Source organism: Lissotriton helveticus, chromosome 6 (assembly GCF_964261635.1).
Source record: "Lissotriton helveticus chromosome 6, aLisHel1.1, whole genome shotgun sequence".
In the NCBI taxonomy this organism is placed as follows: Eukaryota; Metazoa; Chordata; class Amphibia; order Caudata; family Salamandridae; genus Lissotriton; species Lissotriton helveticus.
The window spans coordinates 1497797612-1497817634 of record NC_136067.1 but is presented as its reverse complement, the minus strand read 5'-3'; the positions used below and the strand labels follow the sequence as shown (position 1 = coordinate 1497817634).

The 20023-nt window shown below is 44.2% G+C and overlaps 1 protein-coding gene across 1 annotated transcript in view; it reads left to right on the top strand.

The window, feature by feature from the left end:
• The window catches only part of LOC144762755 (uncharacterized), an 842179-nt gene that overhangs the window by 209486 nt on the left and 612670 nt on the right, over nucleotides 1–20023 (top strand). Inside the window, exon 14 of the mRNA XM_078648006.1 lies at nucleotides 11020–11094. Coding sequence (XP_078504132.1) covers nucleotides 11020–11094 — 75 coding nt within the window. The remainder of the gene's footprint in view (nucleotides 1–11019; nucleotides 11095–20023) is intronic.

The following is a 20023-nucleotide window of genomic DNA, read 5'->3' as shown; positions in this document are numbered from 1 at the left end:
TGCAGGCCTGATATTGATAATTTTGCCTCGATTCTTTTTCTTATGTTTTTTTCTTGTTGTTTGTATATAATAAAACACGAAAACCTTTTATTTATCCTCACCTGCCAAATGCTCCGAATCCCACCATACTGTTACGCTGCTGGACCCTCGGGTTGTCGGCTGATGAGCTGTGTATTGATCTGTTCTTGCTATTTCGTATGATTGACCGGCCTTGGTGGTTGTAGGTCTGTATCTGTATTCTTTTTCCAAAATAAAGGTTTTTTAAAAAAAAGAAAAAAAAAGAAAGGGTGACGTTTGTGCCCATTGCGAGGTTTGAGGATTGATGGTGAAGCAGTCTTTGCTCATCTCCCTGGCCTGGAGGCTGGCCTGGAGGCTCATGCTAAATTCCAGGGGGCATACACAAGCGCATCCCCCTGCTCGCTCTCTCCCACTTGACCACCGACGGCCTTGCTGGGACCCAATCAGCTGCCCATGTGCTTTCCCTGCGCTGGCCCAGTGAGAGAGACTCCTGCTGCTTGACGAGACTGCTGCTGCCACGCAGACTGAAACCACGGAGGCCCAAGATGACAGCATCCGCTCCTTGCTCCTCGAGGTAAAATCCACTCTAAAAACCATTGCTGCAAAGATCGACAACTTCACTTCCCGCCTGGACCTGTTAAACCAATGAGTAGATTCACACGATGCCGGTATCACGCAGCTTGAGGCGAGGGATTCGGATCTTGACAATGCTGGGACAAACAGCAACTCTTTACAAGGTGCTTGAACTAATTCGTACCAAAAATGTAGACCTTGAATCTGGTACCCTTAGGAACAACATTCGAATTGTCGGTCTCCCTGAATCCACCGCCTTCGATAAAATTGAGACTTGCCTGGAAACATTTCTGTGAGAGTTGTTCGGAGAAGCCCTGTCGGGATAATTTATTGTTGAATGTGCGCACAGATCCCTTGGCCCATGTCCCCCTCTTGGGGCCCCGGCTAGGCCAATAGTGGTTCGTCTATTGAACTATCATGACCGTGGTGCGATTCTCCGCAGGGCGAGAGAGCTGGGGGTGGTCCGACATCAAGGCAACATACTGTCCTTCTATCCGGATTTCACCATATCTGTGCAGACTGCGAGCAGAGACTTTTTCCCAGCTAAGCGCACCCTTCAACAAATCCATGTTTCATACGCACTCCAATACCCTGCCAAGCTACGCATGGACGCTGGAAATAAACCTCACTACGTCACAGATTCCAAAGCTGCCCTGGTGTTCGCCAAGCAACTACAAAAGCCCCGCTCCCGCGATCGCCAGTCGCCAACTAAAGAAGACCGCACAAGCGACAATGACTGACTCTGTCTATGCCTGTAATTGATTAAGCCTGGTTTGTTCTTACAATGACCGTTTACAGCTTCAGGGTTATATGCTGATTTATTACTGTGCCATGGCTCACTCCCTTCTTTATGGTCAAATTACCCTTATCTTCTCCCCTTGCTCGATTTAGCCACGCTCGGCCACCTTGCCTCACGGTTTGGGTGTTTCTGGCTGAGCCCAGGTACCCCATTGGATGAATCCCGCCACAAGTTTGTATTTGCAAAGTTGGGGTTCCCTGGGTGGCGGGAGTGTGATGTCTAAACCATGTTGGGGGGTTGGAGTGGGTGGTGGGGGGTGAGGCGAAATTTGCGGAAATGTATGCTACTACCGAATTACTGTTCAGTGACATATTTTACAATTGCATTTCCTTTCATACACTCCTCTTTAGGAAAGCATTTGACGATACATACATCACACTCTCTGTTGCACCTACTTTTGTCACCAGTACAAAATACTCATGGTTATTTGTGCATGACAGCCTTATATCGACTTAACGACTAAGCTCACACTCATGACGTGGAACATCAGAGGTATGAACGACTTTCGAAAAGCCTGTCTCATTCTTGCCTGGCTTACCAGACATAAAACCGATATATGCTTTCTCCAGGAGACCCACCTGACAGTCCAGAATGCTGCTAGGCTCAGATCGAGACATGGGGTGGCACCTATTCTTCCTGTTTTTCCAATTACGCCTGGGGCATTGCTATCTTGATTAGGAAGGGCCTACCATGGCACCTTGCTCACATCATTACAGATACTGAAGTTCGCTATGTGATTATCACGGGCACCCTCTATGCCCAACCCGTGTTCCTAGCAGCTGTCTATGGACCAAACACGGACAGTCCAGAATTCCATACCCATGTTTGGAAGCTTATCTCCTCCTTTTGCCCACTTCCATTGCTATGGGGTGGAGACTTCAACATCGCCCCACATAACACTCTTGACTGCTCTGGCTCACGCACTCTCCACCCACAGGCTACCGCCACACTGCGCTCCATAGTGCAAGACAACTGCCTGACCGACGTCTGGAGACACCTCCACCCTGAGAAGTGCAAAGGCACCTGCATTTCCACCACTCACAATACCTGGTACAGCATTAATCTGTGGCTTGTCACCCGAGATGTGCTGGGTTGGATCACTTCCACTTCACACCTTCCGTGAACACTACTGGATCACTCACCGGTGCTCCTGGCTATCCGCCTCCCTGACACTCCTAAACGCATGTGTGCATGGCGCCTTCCCTCACATGCCTTCGTGATACATTGTTTTGAGAGGCCATGGTCGAATTTGGCGTTTGCTCTGTGGATTCTCCCTCTACCCTCTGGGAAACTTTTAAAATCGTAATCAGAGGTGAATTATAGCGTGGCAGTCTGGGGTCCTCAGATCCCTTAAGGGTACCCTGGATAGACTAGAGGCGGAACTCAAACAACTTGATTTAAACTACAGCAGCAACCCTTCCCCTTCTCTATTAGCTGACCGAATACCAGTCGGAAGCCGAACGTGAGGTTGCACACCTAGGCCGCGAAACACAAGCGCGCCGGTATGCGAGGGAGACTGCCCAGGCAGAATCCTCCCACATTTACTAAAGAAGCCCCACGCCTCCTCCTACATCACAGAACTACATGATAACAATTGGGTCAGAATTATAACCCCTCAATGCATACTGGACAACATTTCTTCATTTTATTCCAATCTATATACCGCTGGTGCCGAGAAACCCACCCCCTGTCCCCCCCCCCCCCCCCGAGGTCCTCAAGCAATATTTTGACAATATTGAGCTGCTATGGCTCAGTAACGTGCATCGGGAATACTTGGACAAACCTTTCACTATTGAAGAGATTGCACAAATGATCTCTAACCTCCTTGGCGACAAGGCGCCCGGAGCAGACTGGTTGACGGCAGCCTTTTATAAAGAATACGCGTCCATCCTCACCCCACATCTCGCCGCAATGTATAATGAATGTGTTGCGGTGGGCCACTTCCCAGCTACTCTCCGCGATGCATTCATCACTATCTTGCTCAAGCCTGGCTAACCTCCCGAATCTTGCGACTCGTATCGCCCACTTTCATTAATCAATAAGATCTATGCAAAACTACTCGCCAATCGCCTTCTCCCTCTCATATCTCTTATTGCTCATCCGGATCAATCCGGTTTTTATCCCTGGCCATGCCACTTTGCACAAGCTATGCACTATTTTTTCCATCATACATCAGATTAATCCCGACCTGCCAGCAGTTGCCGACTGGTTGGATGCCACTAAGACATTTGACTCTTTAAAATGGCCTTTTCTCTTTGCTGTGCCTGGCCGCTTGAGGCTCAGTCCATCCTTCATCAGTAAAATTAAGCTATTATACATGCTACCAGCGGCACGTATCTGTATAAATGGTCAAATCACCGAACCTATACGAATCACCAGAGGCACCAGTCAAGGTTGTCCTCTGTCTCCTATGCTTTTTGCCATTGCCATGGAGCCTCTCGCGGCACAGCCGTAGCAACATCAGATGCAGAGGGGCATTGGGTTCTCATCCCGCAGTTTAGTAACGTCTATGTATGAAGATGATGTGACACTTTTTATTCGTGAACCGCAAGAAAACTTAGTCCCCATGACCAGAGAGATTATAAGTTTCAGCGGTTACTCTAGGGTATAGATCAATTGGGCAAAGTCCATCCTGTTTCCCTTAACGGACGCAACCCACCCCTTCCCCACGGAATACCCGATACTGTGGGCAGCTGGCCCGACCAAAGATTTGGGCATCTGGCTCGCGAGGGATACTGAAGAGCTGTGGAGAGCAAACTACGGCAAAGCAATAGACTGGCTCAAGTCCAAAATTCTCACTTGGAAAACCTTCCCACTCTCCTTTGATGATAGAATCGCAATGGCCAAAATGGTGCTCTTACCCAAATTCCTATACCTGTTTTTAAACATCCTGATGCCGCTCACGTCTCACTTTTTCCAGAGACTGTGCTCTTACATGATCTCGCTCTTTTGGGCGGGCCGGAAGCCACGCATTACCTATGAAACACTTACACTACCTTTCTCCCGCTGTGGGTGGGCGCTCCAAATTTCAAACTTTACGCATATTCAGCTCAGGCCAGCTTTCTCTACTTCTTGTTGCATCTCACACCTTTTTAACCACATGTCGTGGTTGAAACTGACCGTGCCTCCTCGTGGCCACTGCAGACAGCTATATTCCTTCCTTATATGGTCCCAAAGGGTGAAAAAGTCACAGTGGAATACATGTGCTGGGCCTGGGACAGAATTCGCAGACACACCGGAGTCAAGACTTTATATGCTCCGGCGATGCAACTGGCAAACAACCCCTCCTTCCCCTGCTGCAGATGGCTGGCATGGCACATCGCGTGGCTGCACTAGGCATCAGTACCAACGCCGATCTGTTTCCCACCGGTCAATTTGTCCCCCTCCCAGAAAATGCAACTCCACTAGATAAATTACTACACTATCAAATCAGAGCTACATGCAGGGATGCGAATGACTCCTTCCCCATTTTCCCACCCACGAGAGCTACACTAGAATACATTCATACTGCCACTTCTCCTTGCAAAATGGTTACTAGGCTATACACATTGACTCTTGCGGCCTCCCCAGTTGACACTGAACAGGCATGTTTCGCCTGGATGTCTGATCTGGGAAAGGAACCCACTCCTGAACAGTGGCTGTATTGCTGCAACCAGTCTCAAATCTCTCTCTGAACTATCGTTTACGTCTCATACATTTCAAATATCTTCATAGATTACACTGCACGCCTACAGCCCTCTACAAAATGGTACTACCTGCAGACGCTAACTGTGTGAGATGCTGCGCTCCTGATGCATCATTTGTGCACCTAGTGTGGACGTGCTCCAGAATCGCGTCTTTCTGGAGTGACATATGCCGCACAAGTGACATCACCACGGACACTCTGGCACTACACCCCATGATTTGTCTCTTAGGGTATGTCAAGGAGATTCCAGATTCTAGCCGACGACTGGTTGTGATGCTGCTGATACTTGCCCGGCGCAGGGTGGCAATCCACTGGGGCTGGAAGCCGGCACTATCTTACAAAGCCTGGCTGGCGGACGCTGCACACTGTCGGACTCATTTAAGCGAATACTGGAATCCTATGCCCCCTGCAAGTAGGCCACATGACACAGGGGCGTAACAATCACCCCCACAGCCCACGTGGTGTGGTGGCCCCCAGTCTTCAGTACATGAAGGGGTCCCCCTCAGCTCTATTTGTAGAGAGCTGTGAAAGGTTTGCTCTAAAGCAGCCTGCTCTGAGCTCCTCGCCCTGATCCAGGACTGAAGATAAACAAGTTACATTGTTTCTCTTCAATCAGAGCCAGGCCCGGAAAAGGATGGGGGTGGGGGCTTTATGAGAGAGGATTACTGACAGGTCACTGCTCAGGACCGTGACAAGGGTGGGGGCCCTCAGAGAGAGCATTGTTCTGCAGCTCCAGGAACAGGACTCTGCTGGGACGCATTGGAAGGTAAACACGCTTTTGCAGTGTATGGTTTTGCAATATATGAATTTGCATATATGACAGTCATGTATGCTTTGGATTGGAATTGTTAGTTGTGGAATTGTGTTGTGTGGATTGGATCTGCGTAGTCAAATAATGTGGCATGGTGTGCAGTGTAATTATGTGGATAGTAATTGTGTGGTATTGAGTGTACTGGAATTATGTGGAGTGGGATTGTGTGTCTTGGAGTGAGATTATCTGGAATGGTATTTTGTGTTGTGGAGTGGTATTTAGTGGAGTTTACTTATGTGGTGTGCTGTTAAATATTGTAGCTGATGTGGAATTGTGTGGTGTGGATTGGATGTATGTGTTGTGTAATGGTGTTGTTGGTTTGAATTATGTAGTTTGTTATTGAATTATGTGGTGTGGAATGGAAATGTGTAGAGTTGAATTTGTGTGACGTGGAATTGTGCACTGTTGAGTGAAAATTGTGTTGAGTGGTATTATGAGGCATTGTGTGAAGTGTAGTTATGTGGAATGTTGCTACGTGGCATAGACTGGATTTATATGGAGTGTATTTATGCAATATGGAGTAGAGAATAATTATGAGGAGGTAAATTATGTGGTGCTGTGTGGTATTATGTGGAGTGTAGTTATGTTGTGTGATGAATTGTGTGGGGATGAATTGTGGAATTATGTGGCATGGTGTGGTGCATAATTGTGCGGAGTGGAATTATGCAGCATGTTGCAGAGTTGTATTTTGTGGAGGGTAATTATGTGTTTTGGAGTTGAGTGTAAATATGTTGTGTGAGGTATAATGATAAAGGTTGAAGTGGAATTATGTGTAGTTGAATTGTGTTGTGTGGAGTGTAATAATGTGGTTTGGAGTGGTATTAAGTTCTGTGGAATATTATTATGTAATGTGGAATTATGTGGTATAGAGTGAAGTGGAAATATGTGTTTTTTTAAATGTTTAGGATTGTAATTATGTGGCATTGGGTGTTGTAGGGTTAAATAATTTATAGTTGAATTGTGTGGCATGGAATTATGAGATGTTCAAATGTGCTGTGTGTGGTAGAATTAGCATAGAGGCCGAAGTGTTTCGTCCATTTAGCCAGGAGTATGAGAGGAGGGGAGATCCGAGCCCGAAGCAGTGTGCGCAGTGGTGCCTCTGATGCTCCCAGACTAGAGTTAGGCTACAGCTCCTTGCGCCACCGTACGCACCTAGACCCTCGGCTCAATCAGCTCGTCTGCGGAGCAAGGTCTGTAGGTGCATTAACACAACACCTGCTGGACAGAGGGGTACCTCAGGCCTCTTCTGTGTGTGTGTGTGTGTGTGTGTGAATTGTGCCTCACGGGCCTTCGACCAGCAGGCAGAGGCCCGAACTTGAGAGGCTGAATGAGGCAATATAGTAAACTGTTAGAGCATGCCTCTCGGTGGACTCTAGTCAAAAGAGGAGCATTGAGGACCGCGTGAGGGCCAACAGGCATTGGATGGCTGCGAGGTGACTCACCACAGTAACAGGTGGAACTACGAGAGATGATTGGAGGCACTAACCCTCTGAGGAGCAATAATTCATGGCAGTAAGAGGAGGGGAGGTTATGTCTATGCACTCAGAGAGTGTATTGTGTGGTATCAATACAATGGCACCTGGGTACAGTAAGGCTTTCGGAAACCATTGTCAGGCATTTAGCAATTACTCAATGTGACACCCCTAATCAGTGCAGCTATATATCTATCTTGCATCTGAAGAAATCAAAGCTCTGACATAGGTAAGAGTTACCAATACACCTAGGTCACAGAAGCTATGGGACCTTCACAATTAACATTTTTGTTTTTCATTCCGGCATGTCTGCTGCTGAAAGTAGCTTTTACCCCCATGTGAAAGTTTCAAAGTAAACGAGTAAGAATCAGCCTGGAAACAGACTCCCGCATCTTATATCTTTAATACCTACTCATAGTTATTTCCGTTCCCCTAACATCAAAACAGCAATGAAATTGGGCACTTCAGCGCTGTGGTGTCATCGTGTTGGAATCTTAGATCCCGGCTCCTGCATGCAGAGCGGACATTTTTGCACATCACTCCCCACAGGGAGGCACAGGTTATCCCGGGTCATAACATCAACCACTCTAGGGCTCCGGTGCCCTTCTCAAGCCCCTAGCTCCCGCCAGGAACCAGTCCTTGCAGGTGTCGCACTCGAAGCGGCTGACATCGTAGGGCTGCCATTGCATGATTCGCCCGCGCCTGCCACAAATCCTCACGAGACCTAACTTAATAGACACACACCGGAACTACGGCAAAATGTTGTGGGCATAGAAAAGGGACATTCATTACAGTACAACCACACAGGCAGCTGTACTGCATAACTAAATTTACCGCATCGCGTTTAGGAGACAGGGGAAGCACCAGAAAACAGACGGCGGCGACATGGAAATAATACTACACCAGCATTGATTAGCAGCACTGCTACCCGAGGAGGCGCGATTCCTGTTATGCATGATTTTGCATTTCAGTGCGGTGTTGCGGATCGCACTGAAATGCGTTAGTCTAATGCTAGATGCCTGGTACTTGGCAGGGCTGAATTAGATGGTGCGGATTTGGACAAGCTGTGCACGCTAAAGCTTTTATGTCATCGGGTATAAAGTGGATGTTTGTCTATTTTTCTTTGTAAAAATAATATGGGCTGTTTCTTTACCTTCCGCTACATTACTGAACAATTTGTTAAGCTAAATTGTATTGTTGCATTATGTGTGCATGCAGGGAAGATCGAGTGTCTGGCAGACATGAAAAAAATCATACTACGTCTCAGTATAAACTTCCACACTTCTAAGCCGTAATTCCAATCCTAGAATGAGTTGCCTGTTTGCTTTAAAACGACAGTTAGTAAAACAAGTAAGTGCTTTGCAAGCCTGTATAAGTAGCAAAGGTTTTAAAGGGACTTGTTTTCGTGCAAGGTATTGCTTTTCCCAGTTCACGGAAGGGAAAAAAAATATCTCCAGATAATAATAGGGTTGACAGGATGGTGCGATAACAGAATATTGATACATGTGGATCTGGTGAGGACTGCTGGCAGCAAGTGCTTGACACGCTATTTGCATAAGCAAATACTATATATTCATTTTGTTATCCTCCATTAGTTATTAGTAAGGAAGGGGGAAGAGAATCATTCATCGACAGCATTTGGTTAGTCTTAGAGAGACAAAGAATGCTGTGGTCTGTGGTAGATGCCGCCCAGAAGTCATAGGTATATGTATAAGGAGCTGCCATTGAAAGGAAGTGGAAATGTGCTTTAGACGTTGCCGGTATTGATGGCTACTGTGTGGTTGCAGACTTCGCTGGGCTGACAGTGGGTGGAGAAATGCTACGTTGTCACTGTAGGTTTAATTACATGAATCGCACATTCTCTCTGGTGTTTGTCCTTGGGGTACTAGCTGACTGGTGCTACACATGGGATCAGGTTTGCATTTGTCAGGAGGTATGGTTTAGTGGGGTACATAATGTAAATTTATGTTGATGTGAGCAAACAAAATCGGACCCTTTGTACATTTAATACTATTGTGTGCATCATGCAGAGGATGAAAAGTAACAGGAACAGCTTTGATGCCGTAGAGGCTAGCAAGAAGAACTATTTTGGGGTGGTCAGTTGAAGAGATTGTTTAACATGTTTTAAACTACTACAGTGGCCTTGGGTAGGGCAGCAGCTGAAAGGCTCTGTCTTTACTGGTAGGCAGTGGTTAGAAGGGGACCGGCCATCAGTCTTTCTGTAGGTGGTGTACTGGGAAGCAGTGGGCGGTGGTCACGGGATGGCAATGACATCCGAGGGGTTGTTTTAAAGGTGGGCAGAAAAGCATAACTGCGGGTTTCGTAGGGGTGAGAGTAGAGTGGAATGGATGCGTTAGTAGCAGGCACAACTGCAGTGGTCTGTATTTGGAGCTTGTTAACTGAGCAGGCTTCGCTTGGAGGTGGGTCATCAAGTAGGAGTATGTGTTTGGTGGGCCAGTTGGAGGCAGTGTTATGTAACTTTGCTGGAGGGCGCAGCAGCAGTATTTACTGATGTATGTAAATCGCCTGATGAAAGGGCGAATATGACAAATGGAGGAACCAGAATCCTTTTTTTATGGCTGGGGTGAGCCCCTGAAGTATTTATTTGCGTTTTTTATTTATTTGCGGTTTTTGTAGAGCGCAACACTCATCCCGAGGGATATCACGGCGCTTATACCAAACAAACTACTGATGACTGATACTGAGGAGAGTTTAGAAATTGGGGAAAAGGTGGGTTTTCAGCTTTTTCCGAAACAGAAGATAATTTGTGGTATGTCTTAAGTCGACGGGAAGCTCATTCCACCTCTTTGCTGCCAAATAAGAAAAGGAACGGCCACCTGTTCTGACTTTATAAATGCGCTTAGTCCTAACCAGTGCCACATGTATGGTGGGTCGCTGGCATGAGAGCTCTTGACTGACGCAGAGAATGGGGGGCCCCCTCCATGTACGTTGCAGGGGGGCCCCCTCAAGTGTCATTACGCCACTGACATGACATATGGGCTCCCCTTGTGACTTATCTACAGTGGGCTGACGAAGATAATCGATCCCCCGACAACACTGCAACACACTCCTTTGTGACTGATCTAGCTGATGTGGAAAACGAAGATAAGAATCTCTATGTTAGTATGACACAGTGAATTCTGACAGATCACTCCTGAAAGTCTTTCCAATGCTCAGTATTTGTACATGTTGACATGTGCAATATCGTTAACTGGCAATACTTACTTATTCATGACATAGGTGCCTAAACATTTTGGTTACCATCGACTTTGAGTTGATGGTAATAGCATTTCCAAAATGCCTAATTTGCATTTAGGAAATGCTTTGTACATGTGCATAGAAAATTGCCAATAGAGAATTCCTATTTGCGATTTCCTATTTGGGTGTCGCAAAATGTGATTTCTATCTGGTAGAAATCACATATTGCGATTCCCAACGGCCTTTTTACATGCCAAAAGGCTATTTAGCATTTCTTAACGGCCCTAAATAGTGATTCAGCCCATTAATAAATGCTAAATAGCTTTGTACATTTGGTCCTGTGTGTTAAATTTCTCCATATCTCAAATTTTGCTTAAAATTTCAACTAACATATGACTTGGTGTATAATGAATAAGTATGCCAATATTATCTTCTGTGTGATATATGTGTAACTGTTTTACAGAAAAGGATCAACAATTGTGGATTTTGGGAAAAATTTGATTGGTGGCACTGACTTCAAGAGTGCATTGAAGGACAAGTAAGTCTAAAGAATTTATTTTTATAAAAACGCAAGTCAAAATACATTTATTACAGTGTGAAGACTTGTGAAGTGGTTTCTAATACCAACAAAGACTGCTTTTATGTATCCGGCTACAAACACCGTTTCTTTCTGGTGCTAATAAGACGTACTGTCAGTACCCAGTAAGCGACTCTTGTTTTGTGACTATCACTAGGTTGTCAAACTGAGTCAGTTCACTGGGATTCAAACCTGTGAGATGTCTCCAACCAACTGAGCTAATCTAATGGCTGATCAATGCAGCCTTAACTCCACTAAAGTCATTTTGTTACACATCCGAAGCCACTAGGCAAGTCTAAGTTTTCAGTCCTTACAAATGTAGCTAGTAGTGCAATGAGGCAACTTTGCATACAAACTTACAACGCCAAGCACATGAATTCTACCCAATGACATGCCTACGTGGACAGTATACCTGGGGCCTGATTTAATTTGGCTTAGTAATGGAAAATCTCAGATTCCTTAAGGCAATGCCACTGCCGGTGGAGTTCTGTCCACCATATGTTCTGAGCTGAAAATGTCTCTGCTGAACTTTCCTCCGGATTTAGTTATTTTCCAATTTTCAGACTCCACTTAAAAGGCTGTCCTCGTTTACAGAAATGTTTTCTATCACCAGTTGTAAAAGCATCAGTTCTATGATAAATCACTAGTCTGTAGGTTCCCCATCATATTACATCACATCTGTGTTTATTGTCTAATTTCTTTAGGAGCCGTTAATTATACTTTCATATCAACTTACTTACCAAATAGTGATTGTTTTCTGCTTTCTTCCAAGTTTCAAGCACCTTTCCCTCGTCTCCCATCGTATGCCTGTACCATGTCATTCACCTCTGTCTTCATCCCTCCGATCCTACATCTTTTCTGCTTTACTTTCCTTTCTTCCCTTTCCATCTCTTACTTCTCCTCCGGCCCTTCATTCTCATTTTCTCCTTTTACCTTACCATTCCTTGGTTTTCCTTCCCTTCCATACTCTTATCTTTCCTTCTCTTTGCTTCCTTTCCCTTCACTTTTCTGCTCTTCCATTCATTCCCTACTTCCCTCACTTTCATCCATTTCCTTTCCCTTCCCATACTTCACCTCATCTCCCCTCCCTCGCCTTTATGCACTGCCTTACAATAGCTCACACCAATTCCCCACCCCTTTCACTTACCACACCCTTACAACACCCCCTCCCCACCAGTTCTCTCCTCCTCTCCCCTCGCTTCTCCTCTTCTCTCCTGCTAAAGTTAGAATTACCATTGGAATGTAATTACTAAAACCTGAAGACACAATTTAAACACACAGTACAAAACAAAAGGAATACAGATTTGAGAGGGAAAACATGGCAAAGAGAAATATTGGCTTTCCAGCTAGAGCACTGAAGTGCACTTGTTAAGCAAATGTGCACGTGATCAGTAAAATGCAGACTCTCACAGTGCAAGAGGGCCTCTGGCACAAATGGGTTCACTCAATGGCCCATAATGTCTACTGGGAAGGACCGAGGCAAAATGCGAAAGTCAGTTGAAGAGAGCAAAGGATGAAGAGGGCTAACCTAAAGAAGCTCTTCATATGTCTATAAGTATGGATTTTTCTAAAATTGGATTACGTGAACTAGTTTGACAGGTAAAGCTGCCTCTAGGCCAAACCTAAGAAATACAGAGGGACTGATTAGTGTTGGCTATGTGTGATCACATAATGACTAGGGATAACACAGGTAGTGATGGAACAATTCAACATATCTCTCAATTAAAGAGAATGGGCCTTTTTACCAGCCAATGCTAACAACAGTGTTTACTATGTACAATAAAATAGTGTAAATATATGTATTTGAAGTATGTATTCGTAGAAAACCACACACACTTGCACACAAACTTGTTATCTATTAATGCAACTCAGTGAAAGCATTTCCACATACATAAACACACATTTAAAGAGTATATAGTGAATTTATAAACATTTAATCATTTGCGTAATATATGAGATTATGATCACGAGTACACACTGGCGTGCAATAAAACATAAATTAAGGAACAGAGAGGTTGCTCAAAACGTAGGCCACTCAGTTATCTTTTATATTTTGAACTTATCAAGTGGATATACGGGAAGGCATGAATACAACGGGATTTATTTGTGATACTTAAAATGTTTTGACATACTTCAAAACGGTTTGTGATTTGTAGTTTTTTATAAGCTCTCTAAATTTGACTCCTGAATCCTTCAACGCTTTCGCAGAAACAAAGAAATACAACCACACATAGAAATGTGAACATCATTTTACTTATTGAATACCAAATGCATGTTTTTAACATCTATAGGGAAAATTGACCTAAATATTCAGAGTAATATTTGCACAAAAACGTTTGGTACTTGGTTGTCAAATTTAAAAATGTCAGTTTATAACATGTGTTTAACTGTTTAGGATTAAGGCGTGTTTTTCCTACTGGTGTGGCAATAAAGCACCACATACCACATTCCTTGATTGTGAAGGGATGAAAGGGTCAATGTTGGGCAGCTCCCTCCTCAGTTAGATGAGCTAATAGTAACTTCCACCTCAGCCAATTGGACCATGCTCAAGCATAAAGAGCATAAGATCAGGGACGGGACTAAAACATAAGCAATGTTGTAAGTGTATGCAATTGCATACATTGTTTGCACATGGTGACAGTTGTGGAGTTGGGCACCAGCATGATGACACCACACATCATAAGTCTTGCAGTGCACCACCTGCAAGCCCATCTCGATTTGAGGGCTCGTTCATAGGCAAATAAATGGGGTGTCGCAGAGAACCCATGCCCCTTTGATTGCAGTTGGGGAGTAAAATAGAGAAATTATGTAGGATAATTAGGCCCCTTAGGGATCCGGGTCCAGGTGCAACGGCACCTGCTGCACCAATGGACCCTACACCCCTGAATATCAGGCACATCGGGGTAGGAGTAGCACTGGAACTTAATGAGCCTGGACCCACCATTTCACCCTGGTGGTTCCCACTGTTCCAAAATGCAGCAACAATTCGGAAGGATACATTTCTGGAAATCAAATACCGAAATGTTGGTTTCCCTGTTAATTCCTCATTTGTTAAGGGACTCTCAAGATCCAACCCATCATGGCGTCATTTTTTTACACCTGGAGTTCCCAATCCCATACCTGTCATTCACTGTAATGTCAGTCCCGAAATTACCCCTACCATTTACAGGTATAGTTAAGGCCTTCGACTCTTGTAAAAAACATACTCTTGACGATTTGTGAATTAGGGTGGAAAATAAGGTATTGTTTCAACCTTTGCATTTCACAAACAAGACTGTAGATTCATAATAAGGCATTTATTTACCTTTTTAAATGAATAACACCAAGAGCAAATGGGAGAAAACGGCCATTCAAGAAACAACTGTAGTCGACCAGTTAGCTGCTGTCCTCGCGTGTACTGCAGACTCATGCAGGCAGGAAGTCCTCTTTTTGTGTTGCTGCAGGTCGAGGTCAGTGACTCTTTTCTGCTCGCTCTGGAGTTTCTCTTCCCTAAATGGTTTCCTTTCTGGAGGGCTCAGGCTGTAGTGGTTCTTCTGGGCTTCATGCATATGCCGGACTGTGGTTCCTCCACTGTTTGTAAGTAACAGAGCAGTGTTGTTCTCCCCCCCTGACCTACACATGCTTTTAGGCCAGCAAAGGTGCGTCTGTTCTATCGCTGATGTGCGAAGGACCCTAGCTTCGGTTTGCACTACTTCTGGATGCTGAGGACCAAATCGTGCACACCTCATCCTTCTTCGCTCAAGCGGACAAATGTTGTTGTTTTTTTTGCTTGGTTGCTTTTGAGGCATGTTTCTATCAGGAAGCTCTTTGTTTCTCTCTGAGCTGTACTGTTAGGTGAGACTGTTGTTCCCTTCCCAATGATATTTTGTCTGGGTGGGTTTATTCATGTTGAAATGGTTAGCCAAGAGGGGAAGGGTGCTGCTATGCTCCTCATGAATGAAGAGAATTGGAGGAGCTGAAAGGGAACTTGATGGACATCTTCGATTCTTCTTTGTCTGCCTCACTGCACTGGGTATTGTCTGTCCTCATTAAATTAATGCACAGATCTTGTGACAGATCTGCGGCTTATGTGGAAATTAGTTCTTACTGACCCTTCATGCTGGTAGTAGTGAAGGCAGTTCTAAGCCTGCTTCAGTTGCTTCTGGAATATAGTCAGCAGGAAATGTTAGTGTCTGGCAAGCGAGAGGATATGCGTGCAATGGGCGGCCAGGGCTGATGGTCCTTCCTTTAGTGGAGGCTCCAACTTTCTAAGTGGTTTGGTGAAGAATACAATGGTAAGTTTTCCTGTGTTGATTTTGGTTTAGGTCAAAGTGGTGGGGACCATTGGCAGGGAATTAGACACTGTGGATTATTTGTCTACTGGGGCATGTGGACTCAGCCTTTTCTCACAATAGATGTAAAGGTCCTCTCCTGAAGGTGTACTCCAAGCTAGTTTTAACTGATGTACGTGTGGAGGCTCAAGATATATGTGACACACGTTACCAATGAAATGAGCAAATGTATATTTGATTTCACCTCCACCGACAATGTTGAGAGTCCTCCGGTGGAACTGTTTGGAGAGTCTTTTTCAGATGTACCTAATTTTATTGAGTTTTCAGCTACACATTACCCTCTTCTACAACTGTCTGGTTGGCAAGAGACACACTATATAATAATGTCACATTGTAGTTATAGTATTAAGGAGCATTTGACAATGACATTGTACAGCAGCACTGACCTCATTTGTTGCATAATCCATATTATTCAAACCACTTCCCCCAAATTTTCCAGTGCTTATGAGAACACCATCTGACCTTCTAAATCAAGCTTCTCCATTTCTGTACTGTAGTCCCTGGCAGTTGGCCACTCTACTAGAAGAGAGACTTTTGTTGAGTTCCAGTGATGGGCAAGATCTCTTTTAGCAATTACATTGCCAATTCCCACTTGTGTGCTCTCACTTCTAGCTCCCCAGATCGTCAAAGCTACCTTACAATTAAATCTGAGAGAGTGGCCACTGGTCTATGTATTATTACGTAGAGGGTGGAGGGTGGAGGGTGAGCACCCTTCATCGGTATTCGGCTATGATGGGGCTGCTCCTGACCATATGCAAAGGGTTGCTGTCCCTGGTGGCACACCTGCAGCAGAAAGGTAAGGGAAGCCTACCAGCATACCATAACGTCCAGGGAGTGAAATACATAGTATGTAGGTAGTTGAGCTGTATGAGGTACAGATGAGAGAAAATCACTGCTTCATATAGGTAATTTTTGCATCCGTCCACTCACATTCCTCCGGAGATCAACCCATCTTTCCCACTTCCCTTGAAGGATGTGAACCAGTCAGGTGCACCAATGATGAGGATTTCTATAATTGTGAGACCCCCTTTTTCTTAATTGGCCTAAATGTTCACTTATCTTCTAGTGGGTTAAATTCTAGTGAATCAGTTAAAGATTCCTGGTGGAAGGCCAGTGCGTGCCAGAACTGTAGATATATATAGAATTGGGTTTTGTATAAGATGCATTCCATTTGAAGATTATGAAAAGATCAAACTTTTAAAAGACTAACAATTGGGCGCTGTGCAGTAGCCAGGTACTCTGCTGCAAGGGGTTTTAGGCGTGGGTTTCCTATCTTAATTAATCTAGCGCAGTGCAGCTTGCCAACAGAGGATTGTTGCTTTAGTTAAGTTTGGGATATAGCCAGGGATCCACTCATTGTAAACAATCTAGTAATATTGTTACTGCCAATGATGGATGTTTCAAATAGAAAAGCAGAGTAAACCCTTCTTATACCCTGTTATTTAGGGCCAACATGTATGAGGCCCAATAGTATAGCTGAACGTCCTCCACACCATGCCCCAAACCTATGTTGATTGAATACATATCTTTTTTTTTTTGTTTAAGAAATTTTTATGAAACATTTTACAATACATAAAATAACACAAGAGAATATAAATAATACAATGCCATAATAAACATAATACATAAATAAAATAAACAAGCAGGCAAATAATACATAATAAAAAAGCAATCTGATGATTAGAAAAAGATGAAAAAGAGAAAGAAAAGTCGGGAAGAAAAGAGAGAGAAAAAGAAAGAGAGGAAAGACGAAGAAAGAGAAAGAAAAATGGAAGAATAAAAATAAAGTAGAATAGTATATAGAAAAAGAAAGAAAAAGAGTTATCATAAGGGAGGATTAGAAGAAAGATAAATAGTAAAGGGAAGCCAAAGAAGATCAGATTTGATTTTTTGAGAGACAGAAGAAGAGGAAACAGCAGCAATCCTGTGTTCATCACAGATGAAATTCCACCAGGTGAGTAACGATAATTTGGAATTGTCTTTCCAAGATGATAAAATTACCTTAAAAGCTAAAGCAATGAAAAGGTCAAACAATCGAGAAACAGAAGAAGCAATATTCACATCGGGTGATAAAGATCCTAAAAAAACATGCAAAAGCTATAAAGTAGCATTGAAGTTAAATACCGACATGCAAGCAGTCCAAACTGAATTCCAAAAAGATAGAACAGAAGCACATTCATATAATTGATGTTTTAACGTGCCCAATTCGCTTGAACATGACCAACACAGTGGAGAAGAAGTTGGAGAAAACTTACAAATGCTAACAGGAGTAACAATAGCTCTATGATAAATAAAATACAAAGACTGAGTTATATGTCAAAGTCAAAGTCAAAAAGCTTTATTTCGATAAAATGTCATTATCATAAAAGCAGTTTAAAAGTAATGATAAAATTAATGATACATATCCAGTTGATAACAAGAAACACAGCATTTACTAGAATAAATATTGTTTAAGAAAAAATTAAACAGAGTATTTAAGCTTTCTGGCTCGAATAGCCCAAGCCCAAAATAGAAATTTTGCTAGGGCACAAGCATAGGGTACATAACTGTCCGAAACAAGTATCCTGGTTGCCTCAGCATGGCTCCTAGTTCCAAGTTGCCGACACAAGTTCTTCAGCCACACCCTTCTTGGATTGGCATATTCCTTGCAGACAAATAAAAAATGAGCCAATGTCTCTGGGTGGGCTGAACAAGATGGACACAGGTCAGATTTGTCTGTACAGGATTTCCATGTTTTGGTAAAAGTGTTCAGTGGAAGAGTACCCGTTCTGAATTTAAAATACAAAGACCGGGCAAAGGGTTTCCCGATTGTGTCTAGATAGGGTTCTCGCCTGGGACAGTCTTTAAACATCAAAAAATCCTCTGTGAGTCTGCCAATGGATGGACTAGAGTGCCTTTGGGAGCAAGCCCAATCCCGAAAGAGGTTTTTAAGAACTTGTTTTGGAGGAGAGGTTCTGCTGGACCAAAAGTCTAATAGGCCCAAATTTGACAATAGATTTTTCATATCAGTTAACCATTTGACTCTGGCCCAGTGTGGTGACTCCATTATTTCTTCCAAACTTCTCGCATAGGCACTAAGTTCCTCTACCCGCCAAATGCGGGCCCATAATAGGAGAGGGCGAAATTTCGCAATTTCGCCGATCTGAGTACAGCCGAGGTCCATAAATAAGGGCAAAAGGGGGGTACTTTGAGGTAGCGACATAATTTGACTACAGAATTTATTCTCAGATTTTTGCAGTGCTTGAGAAGATGCAAAGCCCCAAAGTTCAGCTCCATAAAGCGCAGAGCTGACACCTTTGGCGGCATAGATCTCTAGGACTGTTCCTATTGGTTTGAACGAACTGGAACGTTGCTCCCTTAATAGGGCACCTGTGATCCTTTTATGATTCAGCAGCATCTTATCTAAATGGGGAGTCCAATCCATTTTGTCAGAAATGCGTATCCCTAAATAATCAAATTCTTTCACCCTTTCCAGGGATTCGGTGTTTAAAGTAGGGGGGCGCACTTTCTGTTTAGGGGGATTAAGGACGAGGTATTTTGTTTTATTGGTATTTATGACCAAGCCTCGGTCGGTACAAAAGGATTGGAAGTTATCCAAGAGTTTCTGTAGTCCCATAGGGGTTTTGGAGATTAGGAGCGTGTCGTCCGCGAAGAGGAGGGTCGGTATACGTACCCCCCCCAGGGATGGTTCGTCAGATGGAAATTTAAGTAAGTGCTCCACCACCCCATTAATATACAGGGAGAAAAGGGTGGGAGCCAGAACACATCCCTGGCGGACCCCTCTCTCGACCGGAATACAGCCTGTTTTCTCCCCTCCGGAACCCCACCTGATTTGGGCAAAGCTGTCTTGATGGAGCCTAACTAATAGGGACAATAAGTACTGTGGGAGCCCCATGTTGGCCAGAACCCTCCATAGCGAGTCCCTGGGAACGAGGTCAAAGGCAGTCTTTAAATCGATGAATGCGAGATAAAGACTGCCCTTGCCTATCACTACCACCTTCCAGTGGATCATCATAAGCCTAAAGGCCTGCTCTATCGTTCCAGTGCCTACTCTAAAGCCGGCCTGAAAATCGGTAAGTATTTTGTTTTCATCCACCCAGTTGAGTATCCTGAGTAGAATGACTTTACCGACAACTTTTTGGCTTACATCCAGTAAGCTAATCGGCCTATAATTGGACGGATCATCCCTAGGGCCTTTCTTGTGGATGGGAACCACCTCTGCCCCCTTCCAAGAGACAGGAATGGGGGCACCCCTACAGATGGCAAGGAGAAGGGAGTGGATTAATTTGCCCCAATTAGCACCATCAGCTTTTAGCAGATCCCCAGGGATGCCATCTGGTCCTGCAGCTTTTTGTGGGATGATGGAGTTAATAGCATACTCTACTTCCTTCAGTGTAAAATCGGGATCGCCAGGGAAAAGGGAGTAGTCATCATGAAGAGAGGAATGGACAGACCCTCTTCCATCCATATCGTCATGACAGGAATACAGTTTGGAAAAATGAACCTCCCATACATGACCCGGAATATTGCAGGTTACGAAATCAATATCCGGTCTGTTT